General features: G+C 36.3%; 1 protein-coding gene across 2 annotated transcripts in view; it reads left to right on the top strand.

Annotated features, from left to right (window-relative positions):
* Positions 1–22204, top strand: part of CNTRL (centriolin) — a 98199-nt gene that overhangs the window by 7708 nt on the left and 68287 nt on the right. The window contains exons 3-12 of one of the 2 annotated variants that reach the window (XM_066367276.1): positions 428–558; positions 1103–1233; positions 2613–2754; positions 4030–4216; positions 7718–7911; positions 13556–13612; positions 15514–15633; positions 16509–16737; positions 18507–18616; positions 21103–21297. In XM_066367276.1, the coding sequence (XP_066223373.1) occupies positions 428–558; positions 1103–1233; positions 2613–2754; positions 4030–4216; positions 7718–7911; positions 13556–13612; positions 15514–15633; positions 16509–16737; positions 18507–18616; positions 21103–21297 (1496 nt within the window). The remainder of the gene's footprint in view (positions 1–427; positions 559–1102; positions 1234–2612; positions 2755–4029; positions 4217–7717; positions 7912–13555; positions 13613–15513; positions 15634–16508; positions 16738–18506; positions 18617–21102; positions 21298–22204) is intronic. The other variant, XM_066367277.1, reaches the window with a different exon arrangement.

Below are 22204 nucleotides of genomic sequence, written 5' to 3'. Positions count from 1 at the left end.
TTATAATTTTTAAAATAAATTGGAACAGTAATTTCTACCTCAGAGATTTGTTGTATAAATTGCATTTTTAAATGTAAAACAGTTAGCACAAAGCTTGGCACACATCTAATACAGAGTTGGGCAAAAATAGATTTACAGTTGTATATGAAAACTAGAGTTTATTCATTTATTATTTATTTATTATTGTATTATTTGCCATATGAACAACTGAAAACCTTCTTTTGCCCAACCATGTATTTACAGAGTATAACATTGTCATTATTATGAAATACTGTATAAGTAAAATATTATTAAAACACTATAATTAGAGCTCTAGCTGTTTTACATTTGCATAGATTAAACATGTTTTTTTGTTATGTAGCATCAAAACAATTTCAGTGTACTCATTACTTTCTATGCTGATAATGCTCTGTTTCTGTCATTTCAGAAGCTGATTCACATGTTGGAGTCCGATATATTACAGAAGCCCTCATTAAGAAACTTACTAAACAGGACAATTTGGCCTTGGTAAAATCTCTGAACCTTTCACTTTCTAAAGATGGTGGCAAGAAATTTAGGGTAAGTTACCAACATTTCTGAATATAGGCACTGTTTTTGATATAGGCAATTGTCTAGATCACTAGTATATTTTCATTGCCTATTGCCACACCTAGTATGTAGTAAGTACATAATGAATAGCTGTTGAATAATGACAGTTTTTAAACTTGAGGGGAAGATCAAGGAGAGAGAAAGAGATTGTAGATGCAAGAGTGTAGGGAGAAGAAATAGGGTAAGGTTATGTAAGAGCCTAAGTACTTGTTGAACGTTGAAGAAAGAAAGAGAGGAAGGAGAGAGACACATGAAAAAGTTGAGGTGAGGAAATTCTTGTTGGGTAGTTTTGCACTTCTTAGAATATATGAACTGTTGTCCACTTGAAGAGTTTGATGGCTTGAGGAGAGCTACTACTTCCGGTCAAAGAGAGCCTCACCAAGGATTGTCCAGGAGAGCAGTAAGGGCTTATTATTCTCTGGGACCGCTCAAAACAGCCTCTGATACACATTTCACATGTGCTTATGTCTTGGCATCTGTTGTATCAAGTTATTATTCATTTGTTTCCAATTAGTATATCGAAAATTTGGAAAAATGCGTTAAACTTGAAGTACTGAATCTCAGCCATAATCTAATAGGGAAGATGGAGAAGTTGGATAAGCTGTTAAAATTACGTGAACTCAACATATCATATAACAAGATTTGGTAAGTAAGAACTTCTTTAGGTAGCATGTTAATGTTAGGGTCATTGTCTTCGTTAAAGAGAGAGATCAATGCTGCCCACATTGCTGAAAGAAACCTTGAAACAGTGGGCACTTTGATCCTTTATTCATTGATAGACTGGCCCTTCACAGATGGTAACTACCTTCATGTTTTGGCATTACTAAAGGACTGAATATCTATGTAGTGTTATTAAAGAAGGAGATACATTTTTTGAGTATCAAATTTTATCTTAATTCCATTTTTGACAGGAAGTTTTTCCAGATAGAGTCTTTGATTCACTGCCTATTATATTAAGAAAGTTGGTATGAAGCAATATGCTTTAACTCTGTCATTTTGATCCTAAAGATATTTCAACTCATTTTTATCCTGTGTGTTTATCTTGGTGTTCTTTGCTCATTGATATAAGAAATGTACTTTCAATCTTGTTTCCATTTTATATGTATTAGTGTGCGATATAAACATAGTAGAATTGACTGGCTAAAACTGCATATAAAATCTTGTTATAGATAAAATGATGCAAATATCCTTGCATCTGTTCACTTCCCCCACACTAGACTTGGTATATATAATGGCCAATAAAACAATTAACAATGGCAGAAGCTCTGATATGGCAAAAATAAATGGGAAAATAATTGATCAGTGGATCAAATCCTTAAAATAAAGTTTGTATAAAAAATAATTAATCTTGATAAAAATAATTTCAACATAATGAAAATGAAAATAAAGAAGCTTGGATATATTTGCCCAGTATACTGGTCCCCTGACCAAGTAATTAAATTGACAATGAAATTGATATCAACTTGGGGAAATATTTCATCAATGAAAATTCATCAATATGGGTGATATTTAATTAATTTACATATTCTCATTAAAATATTTGTTTATAAATACAGTATTATTCTGGAAGTACACCAGCTCAAAATGGCAGTCCTATCCTGCTTGCATAACTAGTCTTTCAGTTATGAGTAAGTAATAACTAAGGACGTCTTCTCTTGTACAGAGCTGTAGCACATAGCCCTGTGTGCTGTTGAGTTTTCCAGCTCTCCCCTGGCTGTCTGCTTGCACTCTTTACGGTAGTTAGGAAGAATGCCACAGACAGAATTCTTTTCTGTGTTGTGGGATCATAAAATTTGATAGTAAGAACGGTAGGATTCCTGGCCATAGTAATGAAGAATTTACCAAAGTTGTTATGATAAATTTGTTCTTAGCCACTTTTTTTGGTTCTCATTTTTGAAATGGGTTGATAATTTAAAATTGTGAAAAGTAATCCCACATAAAACCAAGGTAGTTAATTTAAAAACTAGAGTAAAAGGACTCTATTATGTCACTTACTAGGCTTGATTTTATCCTTTGGTTTCCAGCAAAATCGAAGGCATAGAAAATATGTATAATCTGCAAAAGCTAAACCTTGCAGGAAATGAAATTGAACATATTCCATCATGGTTAGGGAAGAAGTTAAAATCTTTGCGAATCCTCAATCTGAAAGGCAACAAGATATCGTCGGTAAGTTGTTCAAAGTACAAGAATGCTTTTCAAATTTTTGGACTTTTAAAAAAATATTAAAATCTAAGTTTTAAAAATGTGGGGTCTCTTCTTTTAAGGTCAATGGTCATTTGATGAAATATTAAATTCAGACATAACCTGGGATTCTCTAGGGTAATAAAATATAGGCAGTCCTGGTTTACATAGTTCCCTGGTAATTGAGGATTGACCTTGTAGCATTTTCACATTTATTATTTTATTTGAGCCTCAGAACACGCTTGTTAAGGAAACAGTGCAGGGATTAGTTTCTTAAAGTCACATACCTTATGCCAGAATTCAGGTCACTAAATACCTGGAACAGATTTCTTTTTTTCAAATTTATGAATTATCTTGATTATAGTGTTAGGTGTTTTAGAAGGTTAATCACTAGCTTTCTTTTTTTAGCATGTGAGAGAGAGAGAGGAACAGACAGATGGGGATGGACACACAGGAAAGGAGAGAGATGAGAAGCATCTTCATTTCAGTACCTTAGTTGTTCATTGATTGCTTTTTTATATGTGCCTTGACTGGGAGGCTCCAGCCAAGCCAGTGACCCCTTGCTCAAGCCTGTGACCCTGGGCTTCAAGCCAGCGACCTTTGGGATCAAGCCAGCAACCATGGGGTCATGTCTATGATTCCACGCTCAAGCCAGCGATCTCGGAGTTTTGAACCTGGGTCTTCTTAGTCTCAAGCCAGTGCTCTATCCACTGGGTCACCACCAGGCAATCACTAGCTTTTTATAGAAGAGCAACTTTATCATTGTTCATGTAATCTGATAATTGTTGTATTTTTTTCTTTAGAGTATAATTTGTGATTTTCTTTAATATTTATATAGTTCAGCGGTTCTCAACCTATGGGTCGCGACCCCAGCGGGGATCGAACGACCAAAACACAGGGGTCGCCTAAAGCCATTGGAAAATACATATTTATTATACAATACATTTTTAAATGAAATATATATTTCCGATGGCTTTAGGCGACCCCTGTGTTTTGGTCGTTCAACCCCCCGCCGGGGTCGCGACCCACAGGTTGAGAACCGCTGAAATAAATGGTATATGGAAATGCCTAATATTGCCCTGACACACTAGAGATACTCAAATACTCCTCTTTTTTTCCTCCCCTTACACACTACTTCTAGATAATGGGTTTCATGAATAAGTTCTGTGCTATAATAATAGCAATTTTCTATATTTATTACTTTCTTTAGGGTTGTATGTGATTTTAAAATTATACTAATAACGTTATATGTTGTTTCAGCTTCAAGATGTAAGCAAGTTGAAACCACTTCAAGATTTGACTTCTCTGATCCTAGTTGAAAATCCAGTTGTGACCCTTCCTCATTACCTCCAGTTTACGATTTTTCACCTCCGTTCATTGGAAAGTCTGGAAGGGCAGCCAGTAACCACTCGGGACAGACAGGAAGCTTTTGAGAGATTCAGTTTAGGTAAAGTGACATATTTTTAAAAAACCAAAAAACTAAATTTGGGTGGGAGAGGAATAATTTAGAAATTATCTAGAAAAATATATTACGGACTTTAAAATGCTATTAAAATTTGCATGGAAAATGATACCATAACTCAATTTAACAAATAATCTTTGAGCATGCAGTGTGGGCCAGGCCCTGTATCTGGTAGTAAGGATACAATGGCAAGACATATGGTACTGGCCTTTGTGCAGCTTGCATTTTAGTGGAGAAGACAGGTAAAAAGCAAGTAAACCCTGATAAACTAGCAGAGGAGAGCCCCCTCTTTGAGAAAATGTGGTATAAAGGAGTGGCTCTCTGAGGAAGTAACAGGTAAGCTGATGGCAAAGGCAAGAATGGATTAGCCCTGTGATCAAAGGCATTCATGGGAAGGGAACAGCTTATACCTCAAGGTTCGATAGACCCTGGTGAGTTAGGGAACGGAAGATGAGTCTGACTAGAGGTATAGCTCCAAGAAATGTTTGGAGAGATGGAGAGGGGAGAGATAGCACAGGTCCTTGGGGTTTAGAGTTTATTCCAGGTATAGAAAAAGAGCCATTGATAGTCTTTAAGCAGGAGTGGGACATGAACCAGTGTATATATTAAGATTATTTTTGACACAGGTTGGAAAATTATTTAGAGCAAGAAAAGGGAGCTAAAGGGACACGTGAGGAGGCTGTTGCAGAAATCTAGGCTAGAAATGTTCATGGCATGTATTAAAGTGGTGGGTATGTTATCCACGGATCAGTTTTGGGTGTTCAGCAGCACCTTCTAATGGATTGGAAATACCCAGGCTTCTGGCTTGAGTAAGTGCTTGGATGGTGATATTATACATAAAAATGGTAGAACTTAGAATGCTGAGTTTGAATGTCTCTGAGACAACCAAGAAGAGTTGGGTTATCCAAATGAACTGGGTTATCATATGACATAAGAGAACTTCATAACACTGGAGTTTAAGTGCAGACTGAATGACCGTCTGCTACTGTGTGGCCATGTTGTGTGGCATAGACTAGGTACATGATAAATATTTGTCAAATGTTATACACATGGTAACTTTATTAAATATTCTATAAAAAAAGGAAAAAGGTGGAAATGTATGTCCTGGGTTCAAGGAGCTCTGTACTAGAGATACACATTCAAAAGTCACCAACATAAAAATGATAATTCCATCAGAATCAATTAGCTCACTCAGGCAGGGTTTGGGATAAGCAAGAAGGTGAGCCAGCAAAAGAAAGTCAGAAAGAGAGACCAGCAGGTAGGAGAAAACCAGGAAACAGTGAGTTGCAAAAGCCTGGACAAGAAGGTTTCAAGGGAGGATGTGGTTAGCTATGTTTATTGTTGCTGAGCCACGAAGAAGTAAGATGAGCTCAGAGAAGTGCATTAGCCTGGCAACATGATGATGATCTGCACAAGAGCAGTTAGGGCGGGGCTAGAGCAAATGCTAGATTATAGGTGGGAGGGAGACATTTGGGTGAAGATTTGAAACTTCTTCCCACAATTTCTCTTCCCTGTTACCTAATAAGTGAATTTTAAAAAATTTAAATTAAAAATAAATTCACCAGTAGCTTCCAGACCAGGAAATGGGCAGAAGCCAATGCTGTTAACCTCAAAGCTAGTAATGAAAGAAACAATATTCAAGAGCAGGGTAGAGAGACAAATCATGGCTTAATTCTTTTGGGCCTTGAGCAGACAAGAAGAGATCAGGGAAAAGGAAGAAAGACTGTCTTTGTAAGAGGACAGGAGACTTTCTCCAGCAGAGGGTAGAGAAGATGTGTGCATGTGTGGATAGCTTCATTGCTTTGGTGGGAAAGTGAGGAAGTTCCCACTGGTGGGGTCTGTTTTCTCATAAAATACGAGGACATCAACTGAGAAAGCAAATAGAAGTATGCAGGTTTGTAGAAAAAGAGGAAGAGATGAAATATCCATTTTACAATGTTTAGGAAATGAGCCTATACAATTATTTGAAATTGATGTTAGTCTGCTTTGACTTACAAAGATGACAGTTATAATTGTTTGATCCATTACTTTTAATATATATATATTTTTATTAGATTGGGACCTTCCTAATTCAACATTTATTACCCTGAAGTTTTTGTTTTAGAATCCTTAAAAATATAAATAACGCAAAGGAAAATCAACATATAAATATACTATTGGGAAAAATATTTAAGTTACTTATTCTTTATGACTCTGAATATTAATTAGGAGCCTTTAATGTGCTGAGCTCTTAGATCCAGTAGCAAGCCAGGTAGATGCAATTTCTACTTTCATAAAGCTTCAGTGGGAAAGGCAGATGGCCAAGCTATTGGATCACCTTTATAATTCCCAGTGTGACAAGGGGCATAGCAGAGGTGTAGGGTGGTGTGAGAGCATCCCGGAGAAGCATCTAACCTGGGGAGAGGGTACAGTCAGGGCATACTTTTCAAAATACTTTCAAAATTAAGACCTGTAGGATACAAAATAGGCCAGTAGTAGAGGAAGACAGTTCCAAGAGGAAGGTGTGAATAAAAGCATGCAGGTGAGCCCTGGCCGGTTGGCTCAGTGGTAGAGCGTCGGCCTGGCGTGCAGGAGTCCGGGTTCAATTCCCGGTCAGGGCACACAGGAGAAGTGCCCATCTGCTTCTCCACCCCTCCCCCTCTCCTTCCTCTCTGTCTCTCTCTTCCCCTCCCGCAACCAAGGCTCCATTGGAGCAAAGTGGCCCAGGTGCTGGGGATGGCTCCATGGCCTCTGCCTCAGGCGCTAGAGTGGTTCTGGTTGCAACAGAGCGACGCCCTGGATGGGCAGAGCATTGTCCCCTGGTGGGCGTGCCAGGTGGATCCCGGTTGGGCGCATGTGGGAGTCTGTCTTGACTGCCTCCCCGTTTCCAGCTTCAGAAAAATACAAAAAAAAAAAAAAAAAAAAAAAAAAAGGCATGCGGGTGAGAAGAGGCATCACACATCTGCAGATTTAGAATCATTTCAGAAAGGCTTCAGTGGGGTGTACTTAAAGGTCAGGCTGGAGAGGGACTTTGGGACCAAATCATGAAGAACTTGTCAGTTCTTCGTGTAGGCCTTCTTCACTCCTGTCCTAAGCATAATGGGAAGTCTTTGAAGGATTTTAAGATAGCATAGCATTTTGCAAATGTGATTGCAACGTCCTTTAATGTATAATTACTAATATCAAATAAAATACCACATTCATTTTATAGGCAGCCTGGAAAGAAACCTCATTTATCAATACACTAATTGAATTAAATACTTGGAATAAAAATGTTATCTTTTAAAATTGTTATCCAAATTATGACTTCTTATCTCTTTTTGTAAATCACTTTCTGGTTCAATATAATCTTTTTCCCCCAAAAAAATTATTCATAGTGAATAATTTTAAAAGAGATTTGCATTTATACTATTCTAAGAGTTCTTTTGCTGTCAGTTAAGAAATATTCTTACCTTTCTTCAACTAGGAAATACAATGTTCAATAAACTATTAAATTTGTATTGGCAGAAGAAGTAGAAAGACTGGAAAGAGACCTGGAAAAGAAGATAATGGAAACTGAAGAGCTTAAGAGAAAACAAACAAAGTTCCTGGAGGAAATTAAAAATCAAGATAAATTGAACAAATCATTAAAAGAGGAGGCTGTATTACAAAAGCAGAGCTGTGAGGAGCTAGAGAGTAACCTAAACACGAAAACTGAGTTGGTAAGTTTGTATTTTATATTGCTTTGACTATATGTAATATCTTGAAATAGAGAATTCTTTGTCCTTGGGCCATGACTTTCTGAATGGAAGAATGGGGAAGATGTAAGTTTAAGAGAAGTATGTGCAAAAATTTTACAAGTTGTAGTTGACTGGGCACTATATGACATGGCTGGCCAAATGACAAATGCCGTCTTAGGCTGCAGTTATGTGAAGTACGGTGCCCAGAACAAAGGAGGGAAGTGAAGCCCCCACTATGAGGAGCTGGCCAGACTTCCCATAGGTGTGTGCAATTTTTTTTAACAACGTTGGTGAGACTGTACATTGGCAAAAACTTTTAGAAGGCAATTGAGCGAAATTATTCAAATTTAAATGGACAATACCCTATGTCCTATATATTGGAAATATATTTAATGTTTATATTACTATTCTTATTTCTTTATTATGTAATTGTTATATAATCTATATTTTCAATAAGATGTTCTGTAGAAATGGTAGCAAGAATGTGTAAAGATAATGTTTATGTACATACATATATAAATATACATATATACATTATAGACACATAATATATATATATATAGACATTCCCTAGAAGAGTGATTTTCAACCTTTGTTTCTCACGCACTCATAAACTAATTACTAAAGAAAAAGGGGCCCTGACCTCTTCTTCTTTAGTAACTAATTTATTTGTGCCATGAGATGAAAATGGTTGTATTTATTCAGGGGCACTGACCTTAGTAATTAGTGTGTGTTTGTGCCATGAAAAAAAAAGGTTGAAAATCACTGCCCTAGAATATTGTTTATAGTAACAAAATATTGAGAGTAACTAAATTGTCCTTCAGTGGATATCCATGTGGTATAATAATCTTGTTAAATATTAAAAGAAGATAGAGCTATGTGTCCTGATATGGAAGGATGTCTTCACACATACTGCTATGTGAAAAAAAGCAAGCTACAAAAGAATATATCAAGGATGATCTTCCATATAAAGATAGTATAGAATAGTATCAGTATGTGTAGGGAAAATGGTAGAATATGTACTAAACTCTTGATGGTAGTTATTTTTGAATAGTGGAATTATAGACTTTTAAATTGCCATTTGTGCATATCTGTAATGTTTAAATTTTATAAAACTTGGCCTTGTGATTGAAATAAAAAGAAAACATATTTTAAAAGAGATTTAAAATGTGCTAGATAGTGTATGATCAGAAGGTACCTGAGAGTCTTGAAAGGTCGTGAGACCATGTCGGGGTGAGGAAGGGCCCAAGCAACCAGGAATGTCCCGACTGGAGAAAAGGAGACCCAGAGCGTTGTGATGATTGCCTTCAGGTAGTTAAAGGACTTTCAAGGAAGGGACTTAGGCTTGCTGACTAAGGTCCCATGAGGTAAAATTAGGAAATAGCAAATCCAGGAAAACACTTTTTTATTTAGTAGTGAAGAAGAAATTTGATATTTCTAATAGCTGTCTTCAGGTAAAATGTGATGACTCTGGAATATGTTTGTTGTCACTGAAACAGGCCTATGCCTAGAGTTTGGGGAAAAGATAAAAACAGAGATATAGATTAAATTATTTTAAAAGGCCTTTTCAATTTAGACAATCTGACTAATATAACTATAGAATCTTACATACAGTTATCTTTTTTGTATTTTCCTTTCAAGATTGGCATTCTGGCTTAATTACTTCCTTGTTGACAAGAATTCTGCTTAAGCACTTAAAATTTTTAATAAGAAAAAAAGTGTTTCCTCCTCTATGTAGAGAGGGAAGTAGTTATTGAAATCCAAATACTTAACTGCCTCCTTCTTGAGCTGTCTTGGACTAAGAAAAAAGATAATTTATACCAGGGGACATGAGGAAAAGTCAGCTCCCCTAGCTCTCTTAGTCAAGTATTCAGATCTTATGTGAGTTCCTTCATATGTCTTTTATCTGAAGGTCGTTTTTAAATATGGCAGCTGTATTCTGAAGGCATATTTTATATGATGTTAACTGGTGATTATCAATGGTTTAATCTTATATACACTTCTGTTGCTCTGTAATCCACAATAAAGTGGATTGATGAGCAGTTAAGTCATTGGAGATTTACGTGACAGTTTTATTTTAGCAGTGAACTCTTTATGCCATCACCTAACATTTGTATTTAAAAAACAAACAAACAAAACCCCCAGTACTTATTCTATGGTATCACTTAACATCTGTGAACATTAACAAATTTTTCCTGAGTTGGCCCTGGCTGGTTGGCTCAGTGGTAGAGCGTCGGCCTGGCGTGCGGGGGACCCGGGTTCGATTCCCGGCCAGGGCACATAGGAGAAGCGCCCATTTGCTTCTCCACCCCCCCCCCTCCTTCCTCTCTGTCTCTCTCTTCCCCTCCCGCAGCCAAGGCTCCATTGGAGCAAAGATTGCCCGGGCGCTGGGGATGGCTCCTTGGCCTCTGCCCCAGGCGCTAGAGTGGCTCTGGTCGAGGCAGAGCGACGCCCCGGAGGGGCAGAGCATCGCCCCCTGGTGGGCAGAGCATCGCCCCTGGTGGGCGTGCTGGGTGGATCCTGGTCGGGCGCATGCGGGAGTCTGTCTGACTGTCTCTCCCCGTTTCCAGCTTCAGAAAAAAAAAAAAACAAAAAAAAAAACAAAAACAAACAAAATTTTCCTGAGTTATCGATCTTTTTTATAACTTGTAATTTCTGTGTGCTGACTTCTTGGTCCATGTTAGTCAACCCATTGAGAACGTTGGCAGAATGTTGTATTTTATGACTTTGTGCTGTCCCCAAATTATGGATTATTATAGTTATCTAGTCTTTTTTATTTATGTTGTTGATATGTTTGTGCTGCGAATAAATGTTTTGTAAATTGTCAACAGTTTTTTAAAATTTATTTTTCTTTAGACAAATTTAACAGGGTGACATTGGTTAACTAGATGTTTTGTTTTTTTATAATCATTTTTGTTTAGAAGATAGACTGTGTTCTTTGTGTCATGTTATTTTTATCATTGACCATTTAAAAACACATTTCTATGCAAAATTAATATTTTTTTATAACAAATTCTGATAACATATATGTATACCAGTGGTAGTCAACCTAGTCCCTACTTCCCACTAGTGGGCATTCCAGCTTTCATGGTGGGCGGTAGTGGAGCAACCAAAGTATAAATAAAAAGATAACTATAGTAAGTAGTTTTATAAAGATTTATTCTGCCAAACTTAGCGAAAAATCCGACATAAAGTACTTGGTAAGTAATTATTATTATATGCTTTAACTATTATATGCTTATAAATTTTATCAAGTTAAGTTACTTCCCTACTTTATAAATCACCATTACTGATGTATACAGTAGAAAATGAATGTCTCACTCTTCCCCAGCCCCACTGTCTAAATGTTAATATATATCCTTTTTGTTTTCTATGCTTATATAATATACATTTAATTACATATGGATATGTAGTTATTTATATATGCCTTTGTATATATATTTATATATATGTATTTTTTTAACTTAAGTGAAAGGAAAGGACATAGATTCCTGCATGCACCCTGACCGGGATCCACCTGGCAACTCCCTGTCTGGGGCTGGTGCTTTTGCCCATCTGGGGCCCATGTGCCCTGACCAGGATCCACCTAGCAACCCCCCTGTTTGGAGTCAGTGCTTTTGCCCATCTGGGGCCCATGCTTGCAATGGAGTTATGTTTAGCACTTGAGGCAGAGTCTCTGTGGAGCCATCTTCAATGCCCAGGGCCAATGCACTTGAATCAATCGAGCCATGGCTGCAGGAGAATAGAGAGAGAGAGAGAGAGAGAGAGAGAAGGGGGAGGGGAAGAGCAGATGATCACTGCTCCTCTGTGCCCTGATCAGGAATCAAACCCAGGACTTCCACACACCAGGTCGACGCTCTACCACTGAACCAACTGGCCAGGGCCTGAATATTTTTTTGATTAAAAAAAAAAAATCTTACTATATATCTTTAATTCTGCATTTTTTTTTTTTGTATTTTTCTGAAATGAGAAGCAGGGAGTCAGAGAAACAGACTCCCACATGCGCCCAATCGGGATACACCCGGCATGCCCACCAAAGGGGAGATGTTCTGCCCATCCAGGGTATTGCTGCATTGCAACCGGAGCCATTCTATCACCCGAGGCAGAGGCCATGGAGCCATCCTCAGCACCCGGGCCAACTTTGCTCCAATGGAGCCTTGGCTGCGGGAGGGGAAGAGAGAGATAGAAAGAAGAGGGGGAGGAGTGGAGAAGCAGATGAGCGCTTCTCTTGTGTGCCCTGGTTGGGAATTGAACCCGAATTCTGCATCTTTTATTTTACAATACAGTATATTATGGACAGATCTCCAAGTTTAAAAAATATATACGTATGTGTGTGTGTGTGTGTATCACCCATGAAATCTTTCTTACTCTTTTCAGAGTCTGTATTGTGTTCCATTATATGGATCCTCCATAATTTATGTAGCTTATTATTATTGAAGAATATTTAGGTTGCTTCCACTTTGTTGTTTTATAAACAATACTACAAAAAAAATCTTTATATATACTCTCTAACAACTAAAGAAATATATATATAAATATGCCGTATTCCCCCATGTATAAGACGCACCCTTTTTGAAAAATGTGAGGTCTAAAAACTCGGGCGTCTTATACAGTGGTTGTAGACTTTTGTACTTGCATTTGACAGTGATGAGGAATTGTATGGATTTTATGATGAATAAAATGAGTTTAATAACTTTATGTAATTTTTTTTTCAAATTTTGGGCTCCAAAATGAAGGTGCGTCTTATACATGGGAACATGTTATACATGGGGAAATACGGTAATATGATATAAAGAAATGTATATAAAAATATCTTATGCATTCATACTAGTACTTATCTAGTATAAGTCACTGTTATTTTGAACTTGTAAATAGGAAAAAAGTGTTATCTCCTTTAATTTCACATTTTTTTAGTTGGTATTTACTAGCTATTTTGTATTTGTATTCCTTAATTTTTTTTCTTTATATTTATATTGATTTACCTGTTCTTTTATTATTCCAAAGGACTATTCTGTTTTTTAAAAAAGGAATTCTGGGTTTTATTCTAAGAGTCTGCATTTAAAAATCACTTTCCATTCTTTTAGGCAGACTATCTGGTGATCATACCATCTATAGTTTTATAATGTTTTCTAGTTTCATAAAGGGATTGCTCATGTAATACATCAGCCTATAAAAGAAATGTAGTAACATTGAAGTAAAACTGCTGGTGGCACTTAAACTATAGTAGTCCCCCTCTTCTGCCACCAACAAGTACTAACTTTGGTTATCTTTAATATTAATATTGCTCTTTGTCTTTTCGAAAGTTATTTAACTTCGGTTTTTTAGTTCCCTCATTTTCAAAATGAGGATGACTTACCTGTCTTGCCAATCTCACAGAGTTGTGAGGACTTAATGAGGTAATGAGTATGAAAATAATTTGTAATGAATCAAGTATGAAAATAATTTGTAATGAATCAAACTGAGTAATGGAAGAGGGTAAATCTCTGATAGAATGATGAGAAAATGTATTTCTATGAGAACAATGCAAGTACTAATAACAATATCTTTTTTAAGACAAGTTATTAGTAAAGAACACTCTCTAAAGTTCTCCAGGTGATGGTTTCTGTTTGCTTCTTTCTCCTTTTAGCTCTTGTCTTGGTTTCTTGCAGACCCTTTTCTACCGATTCTTTATTCTTCCTTAAAGGTAGCTCCTTCAGAACAAAACACACACTATGTTTTTCATGGTTTGCATGATAATTTGTATTAATATGCTTATGTACATTTTAAGTTTTGAAACTGGCTTGCCTTCCCATGAAATGTGCTTGTGTAAGTATGTATAATTTTTTTAATGGATGTGTGTGTAGGAGAGTGAATTTGAATGTTGGGGGTGGGGGGAAGAATTTGTATTGTTTTTCCTATTGGTAAATATGTTAACTGCAGTCAGTTCTTGATTATCCATAGCTAATACTATAACTAGCGTAGGTCCTTTGACTTCTAATTTGCTCTTATTTTTGTATTCCCTTACTGGACATTTATTGAATGCTTACTATACGCTGCACCTAATGCTATAAAAGACACAAAGGTGTTTAAAGATGCATAGAGTATTTATTCTAATTTGCTTGCAAAGACCTTTTCATACATTCTCCATGGTTTCAGTCACATTTGCCTTTCTTTGGTCCTATTGCCCAATGATCTTTGGGAGAGAAGCCCAAGATTAGTTGACACTGTTGGTTGTGAGTTGCTTTTTTGAGACGTGGTGGTTTGTGAGCAGTTACTGAAAGAGCATCAGTGTGGGTAATGTGCTTGGCGCCCTGCTGCAGGGCATTGAAGGCAGTATAGTGTAACAGACAGTGTGTTAGATTTGAAATCAAGAGATTTGGAATTGAACTCGGCCTCTTCCCTGACCAACTGTGCAACTGGACAAAATATTTAACTTCTCAGTGCAACTTTTATCATGTCATAAGGTAGTTGTGAAGATTCAGGTAAAGGCTTAGTACAGAGTCTGGCACACAGATTGAGTACTCAATCAAGATTACCTCTTATCCAGTTTAGCATTACTTCCCTTTGATGGATAATCAGGAGTTGACTGTAAGCTAAATCATGCACGAGTTTGATTTCCTGAGCCTTATAAAATGTGTATGTTTGTTTATTTTTTAGTCTCTTCAGCTTGCATTTTAATATTAATTAAGTTTTTCTGCATGTTTTTTGTTTGGTATCTACTGTCAGACACTGGCAAGAAAAGGTGAAAATCACTTAGTGGACCTTTGAAATAAACTCAAAGAATTGTTGTCATAGAAGGAGTACTGGTACTGATAGTTAATAAAATATTTAGCCTCTGCCACTAATCTAATATGTAACTTTGACAATTCCATTAACCAATCTGGGGTTTGATTTTTTTCATTTTATAAATTCAGAGAATTAGGTTGGATGATTTGTTATTCTAACTCTAAAAATTTCTAAGAATAACTAAAAAGTTGTACTTCTAGAATTACTTTATTAAAAATTTAATATTACATACTTGGATCTGATTGATCTTATTCACATCCCTTATCCTCTATTATAATATTGTGAACACTTAAAACTGAGATGCTATTAGCCAAAATACCACAGCAACAATAGTACATCAGTTAAAATCAAGCTCTTATTTTCATCCTTCTCATCCTTCCTCCTAATAATTCCTTTATAATGTTAGATATTTCCATTCACAATTTGAACTATTACTAAAATCACAGAATAAGTTAAATAAATTAGTGTTAATTATTGGGACATTGGGAAGCACGTACTTAGTAGACTAAAAATAATTGGTACTGAGTTATTTTTATGTTTGGATAAAGCAAATTTAAATTATTTTTTTAAATTTTATTCATTATATCCTGAAATAGCATAAAACTTCAAAGGTCTTTTATGTGATCTCTTATGAAATGATAATTTTACGTTTCTTTCTAATACTTTAGAATTATGATAAGATGCTCTGAAAGTTGTGCTGTTTGCTGTGGGGTTTAAAACAATCTAATTATTAGTTATGATTAGAACTTGCTCCATACCATTGTACCTTTATACTAACTTGCTGATGCTATATGTTGTCTCATCAATTTGGGCCAATAGCTAAAACAGAAGACCATGGAACTAACACGAGCATGTCAGAAACAGTATGAGCTGGAACAGGAATTGGCCTTTTATAAAATTGATGCTAAATTTGAACCTCTAAATTATTATCCATCAGAGGTGAGTTATTTTAATTTTTTAGTAATCCAGAGTTAAAGCAAACGTAGTGGGGCAGGGGAGGACAGATGGGGAGACTTCAAGGGATTTTATCAGTAACCACTCCACTTTCTTGTTATGTAAGCATCAGCAGAGTAAATGTATTTTGGCAGAATCTGAGAATTATTTGGCTCTGTAAGTTAGAGCATTATCCAAAAGAGATAAAAGGCCCAGAAGGATCTTTACCTACAGCTGTATACATAACCCAAAGCAGCTTTCTGACCCTCAGTTACCTCACTTGAGAGTATGGTCAACCATCTCCTTTCAATCTAAACTTCCAGAAAAAGTACACTGCCTGCTTCAGCAACCATGGAATAGCCACCTCTGTACCTTGTTTGTTCAGTAATCAGTGGGTCCAATATTAGTCAACCATTTATACAAATGCCATAAACGTTACTACCAAAGAGAAACCACTTAACTTCTAAGACCCAGTGATTGCAACCAATATCATATTATTTAGTTAAAATGCAATTATTAAAATTTATTAAACTGAGATTTTACTTATATATCAGCCAAGAAACCAAGATAAAATATCTAGATTTCTGATTTGAAAGATTAAGCAATGCTTAAAATCACAGAACTGTAGAAAGTTCTTTAATCAGTCAGTCCAGACTCACTCTTCAGGAATAGAAGAAATCCTTTGAGACCATTTTTTGCTCTAGTTCTTTTTGGTATATAAAGAATCAAAGGATGACATATATTTTTCAACTTCTAGGCTTGTAGGATTAACGTCTTGGCAGTTCTGTGATATGTTCTTTACTAATAAAATAAATAATGTCACTTGACTGCTTATAAGTTACTTAATAAACCATAAATCTATTCATTTATTTTGCTTTTAGTATGTTGAAATTGATAAAACCCCAGATGAAAGCCCTTATATTGGCAAATCCAGATACAAGAGAAATATGTTTACTACAGAGAGCTACATTATTGATAAAGCCCAGCCAATAGAGATCAAGAAGATGGAGCCAGATGAAGGGGAACAACCTAGAAATGAGCAGAAGAACTTGAGAGCACATATACCACTGGACATGCAACTGGAAGACAAAGAAAGAAAAATAAGCGCAGGTTTAAAAAAGTTATTTTAAATTCTTTTTGTGTGTGTGTGTATTTTTTTTTTTTGTATTTTTCCGAAGTGAGAAGTAGGGAGGCAAACAGACAGACTCCTGCATGTGCCCAACCATGATCCACCTGGCATGCCCATCAGGGGGTGATGCTCTGCCCATCTATTCTAGGGCATTGCTCTATTGCAACCAAAGCCATTCTAGCAGCTGAGGCAGAGGCCATGGAGCCATCCTCAGTGCCCGGGCCAACTTGCTTCAATGGAGCCTTGGCTGGGGGATGGGAAGAGAGAGAGGAAGATGGGGAAGGGTGGAGAAGCAGATGGGCGCTTCTCCTGTGTGCCCTGGCCGGGAATTGAACCCGGGACTTCCACATGCCGGGCCAACGCTCTACTGCCGAGCCAACCAGCCAGGACCTTAAATTCTTTAAAAATATAAAAACATTGAATATGTAGGCAAAATTTGTTTTATAATTCTTTTACTAACATGCAGAAGGCATTTATTAAATTGTTATTTATGTGCAAAGTCTAAAACAAATGTAGTGATCCACTGAGCAGGTTATTTTTTAGTTCTTTTATGATAGAAAATGGGGTTTTTGACAGTAATTTGATGGCAGCATATCAGGGGATATACAAATGCTTAAATCTGCTCCTGTCAACAGATCCTCTCACCATTGGAGCTGTACATCCAAAGGCACAATTAGTAATATTTGTAGCAGTTATTACTATGCATGTAGCCAATACCTAAAGCAGTGCTTTGGGTCAGCTGGAGCAGTGCACTGTCCTCATGCTTGAGCCCGTGGCTGGCCTTTGATTCTTCCCCCCCCCGCCCACACTCTACCTCCTCAACCTTCTCTTCCACCCCTTACCCCACAAAACATCGAATTCAAGGGGTCTTACCACTTCCTGGCAAGTCACAAAGAGGTCAGCCCAAGAGGGCACTTAGAGACCCTCTAGTAGCAAACTGAACATACCCACTCAGCTGCATGGATCTGAGAGAAGGGAAAGCAGACCTCAGTTCATGCATCTCACTAGTAATCATGGCCCATTGTGGGGCTTTCACCAGTCAGATTAGCAGCTCATCTTCCCTTGGTTGGTAGCTAAGTGGAAAGCATGGAAGGCCGGTAGAGGCTAATTTGGAGAGAGGGAAGAAAAGAGACTTTGTCCATGCCTACATATATACTATATGCCAGGCTCCAGAGGGGTAAAGCAAAAGTAAATCAGGAATTTGTGCAGTCTAGCATCAAGGAGGTCATCATTTTATAGGAAGCAGGGAAGGAAGGAGGGAGAGAAAGAAATTGGAAATTTGAGGTACAAAAAAATTGATTTGAGATTCACCTTTAGCTGAGAAAGACTTCTTAGTGAATTTCTTGATACTGAGTCTCATAAAAACATTTACCTCTAACAGATTTTTTTAATAGCTTGAGCCTAATTGTAACTTAGTGACATGTAAGTGCATGTTTACCACTAAAATTCTTATTCTCTCAGAGTTCTTTAGTGTTGGGATTATCAAGTAAAGCCCCTTCTATGTTAATAATTTTATAAATTAAAAGATCAGTTACCGTTCTATAGCATATCATGAAATGAGAGATTAAAAGAAAGGAAAACCATCATAAGAAATTATGTTTTTTATTCCTGTGATCTATAATTTATTATAATCTGTAATCTAGAATTTAACTGGGGGGATGAGGTTATTGCGAAGAAAAAAATCTGGTAGAAATTTGAGAATTCAAGATTTTTCTTGTGTGTGTCTGTGTGCATGGTTTTAAATTTGCAGCACAAACTCGACTATCAGAACTGCATGATGAAATAGAAAAGGCAGAACAGCAAATTTTAAGAGCTACTGAAGAATTTAAACAACTGGAAGAAGCTATACAAATTAAAAAAGTATGTAAAAGCAAAGCAGCAATGCTAAGAAGAAATGCAAAAAATGAAATGTATTTTCTCCCTTCACAACTGTAAAACTTTTTATTATATTTATTTTTAATTGAATTTATGGGATGACTTTGGTTAATAAACCATACAGGTTTCAAGTATACCACTCAATAAAACATCTGCATGCTGCATGGTGTGCGTACCCATGCTCACGTCTCTTTCCTTCCCCATTTATCCTCCCTTTGCCCACTTCCACCTCCCCCCAGGCGCCTTTCTGTCTGGCTGTTGCCATGCTGTTGTCCAAACAATTTTTTAGATCAGTGCTGCTTAATTATGGGATAGCAAATTTCAAGGTCAAATATAGTTTTAGCATTTCCAATTACATTTTCCTTCTAATCATGATGAGATCTTATTAGCATTTTATAAAGTTTGTAGAAATAAATTACTTAAGATTTATGTAAAAAGATGTATTTAGTTTGCTCTTACTAAGAAAGCACCTAACTTACCTAAGGAAGTTGCTTCTTGATATATCTCCTAATTTAACTAAGCACTCCCTACCTTCAAGATCCTGGGATATAGATTAAGGGTAAGAAGACATCTACTGCACCATGAATATTATCAAACAAGCAGCAGAAATTTAAATGATATGAAATGTGGTGTACAAAAAGACAAGTGATACACTCAGAAATGACAAAATGTGTCATGAAGAAGTAAGCAGCTTTAAACCCATGATGTAATAGCATAGGGAGAAAATTCAAAAAAGGAAGTATTTGACATTTTAGTTTTTAAGTATGTATAAGGTTCTAGTTATTTACAACTTTTAAAAATCAGTATTTCAAAATTATGATGGTAACTTCTTTTAAACCATAGTATGTAGAACAAAAATGTAAAGCCCAAGTTATAAATTCTTTTTAAAGATGTACTATATTGTATTTTCATATAGTAACTAGAAATTGATTCAAGTTGATGAGAAGCTTACTGCTATATGGCATTTGCCGACTGGGCCCTGAGTAATGAACAAAAGAGTTATGTATCTCGTGCTCATGGACAGGAAATAGGCATAAACAAGAAAAAAAAAGTAAAAAATTTATAGTTAAATAACTTAAGTATTGTGGAATATATAGAAAATTAGGAGAGGCAATAAAAAGGATATAATTTAAATTGTGGGGACCCACAACGGCCTGTCTGAGCAGATGACATTTAGGCTAAGACTGAAAGGGTGAGAGGGAGCCAGTGGGCAGAGTTAGAGAAAGGTGTTACAGGCAGAGGTGACAATGTGTACAAAGATCTTCAAACTAAAGATTCCTCTGCAGAGTGAGTGAGAGTATAATGGAAGACGAGGTTTAAAGATCATGTCAGGCTTTGTAGATGCTTTTAAGGGGTTTGAATTTTACCCTGAATGTAATGGGAAACCTTTGAAGGACTTTAGGTAGTAGAGTGACTGATCCTATTCGTATTTTAATAAGAGCACTCTCGCTACTGCAAGAGAGTAAAATTAGGGAGATGGAAAGAATGGAGATGTGTCCATCTGTTAGGAGGCTATTTGGTACAAGCAGGGAGTGATAATGGCGTGGACTAGGAAGGTGATGGTGAGCATGGAGAGAAAGCAGACTGATTCTAGGTAAAATTTGGCAGTAGAACTGATGGATAGGTTTTCAAGATGGATTGAAAGTGGGAGATGACGTAGAGTGGGCTATCAAGAATGATTTTAATAATTAACTAAGAATGTTTCATAATAGTACTACCAAAGTTTTATGTAGCTAGATTAATAGATGTAAATAATGTGCATAATTTTAAAATAAGCTTACAAAATGTGCTTGGAAAAAGTAGTTATTTGTTTTATTTTTTTTGCGAGAGAGAGACAGGAAGGGAGAGAGATGAGAAGCATCAACTTGTAGTTGCGACACTTTAATTGTTCATTGATTGCTTCTCATACATGCCCTGACCAGGGGGCTCTAGCCAAGCCAGTGACCCCTTGCTCAAGGCAGTGACTTTGGGCTCAAGCCAGCGACCCTGTGCTTAAGCTGGTGAGCCTGTGCTCAAGCCAGCAATCCTAGGGTTTCGAACCTAGGACTTCAGCACCCCAGATTGATGTAGTTATTTTAAATAAGTAAATATAAATTAAATTTTACATTGCGCTATTAATTTGCTTGACATGCTAATGAAAAAGGGTAAGTACAATGTAAAGTAATTTATAAAGTCAGCTACCATTAATATTATGGTTATTAATAATTTATAAGTTGTTTATACTAGAATGAAAAATTCATTTTTACCTGCTAGTAAATTATTAGTTTTTATAAACTTTTATAAGATATTCTACATATAAGCATAAAAGTGTGCGATATGGATGAAATGCCTAGATAACTTGGATATTGTACTGTTATTTAAAAAACTGATAGGTTACAGAATACCTTTAAATTATAAAAGTTACTTTCTTTAAATTTGCAAATCAGTGTTGCTATCCTCTGTTAATTGTGTGTTGGGGTTTGGGGGATTAGGTTTCAGAAGCAGAGAAAGACCTTCTTTTCAAGCAGTTGAGTGGTAGGATACAACTTCTAAATAAATTACGCCAAGACGCTCTGGATCTAGAAATGCAGATGGAAAAGCAAAGGCAAGAAATTGCTGAAAAGCAGAAGGAGATCAAGGACCTGCAAATAGTCATAGATAGCTTGGATTCCAAAGACCCAAAACATGTAAGTAGATGAAGAGATTTTGGCTTGTTCTATGGGGACTAGAATATCATTTTTTCTAGGTACTATGTCTCATCATTTTTAGGCACAGAATCCTTTCTGAAATTATAGTTTGATGCACAAATTTGAGTAATATGTATTTATATGTGTGTGTATATATAGAATATGTGTTGTATATATACATAGAATTCATATACACATATATGTATATATACAATACATATATGTACACATACATATATATAAGGTCTACCGGAAAGTTCTGTCCATTTCTATCACAAGTTTCGACATGTAAGCACGTTTATTTGGCGCATGTGTGCCTCTATTTTTATCACTTAATGTATACATACTGACATAGCAAATTTTTTTATTTTTTATTTTTTTATTTATTCATTTTTAGAGAGGAGAGACAGAGAGGGAGAGAGAGGAGAGAGAGACAGAGAAGGGGGGGAGGAGCAGGAAGCATCAACTCCCTATTGTGCCTTGACCAGGCAAGCCCAGGGTTTCGAACTGGCGACCTCAGCATTTCCAGACATAGCAAATTAACTAAAACAAAGTTGATTCATGTTAGTCTTACGTGTGAAGCGATAGTGTACCCATGGCTACTAATAAAGTTCATTTACGCCACTGTAATTTTTATGAATTTCAACAAGGAAGAAATGCTACAGAAGCATATCTGTCGCATCCACCATATTCCCTGGACTTAGCACCCTCCGACTATCACTTGTTTTTGTCCTTACAAAATTTTTTGAAGGGCAAAAAAATTCAAAAATGAAGAAGATATCAAACAAGCACTGGTTCAATTTTTCGCATCAAAAGATAAAACATTTTTCAAAAATGGGATATACAAATTGCCCTCACGCTGGCAAGAAATCGTTAATAATAATGGCAATTATATTATTTAATAAAG

This window comes from Saccopteryx leptura, chromosome 2 (assembly GCF_036850995.1).
Source record: "Saccopteryx leptura isolate mSacLep1 chromosome 2, mSacLep1_pri_phased_curated, whole genome shotgun sequence".
Classification (NCBI taxonomy): domain Eukaryota; kingdom Metazoa; phylum Chordata; class Mammalia; order Chiroptera; family Emballonuridae; genus Saccopteryx; species Saccopteryx leptura.
This window is presented reverse-complemented; position numbering and strand designations above follow the sequence as displayed.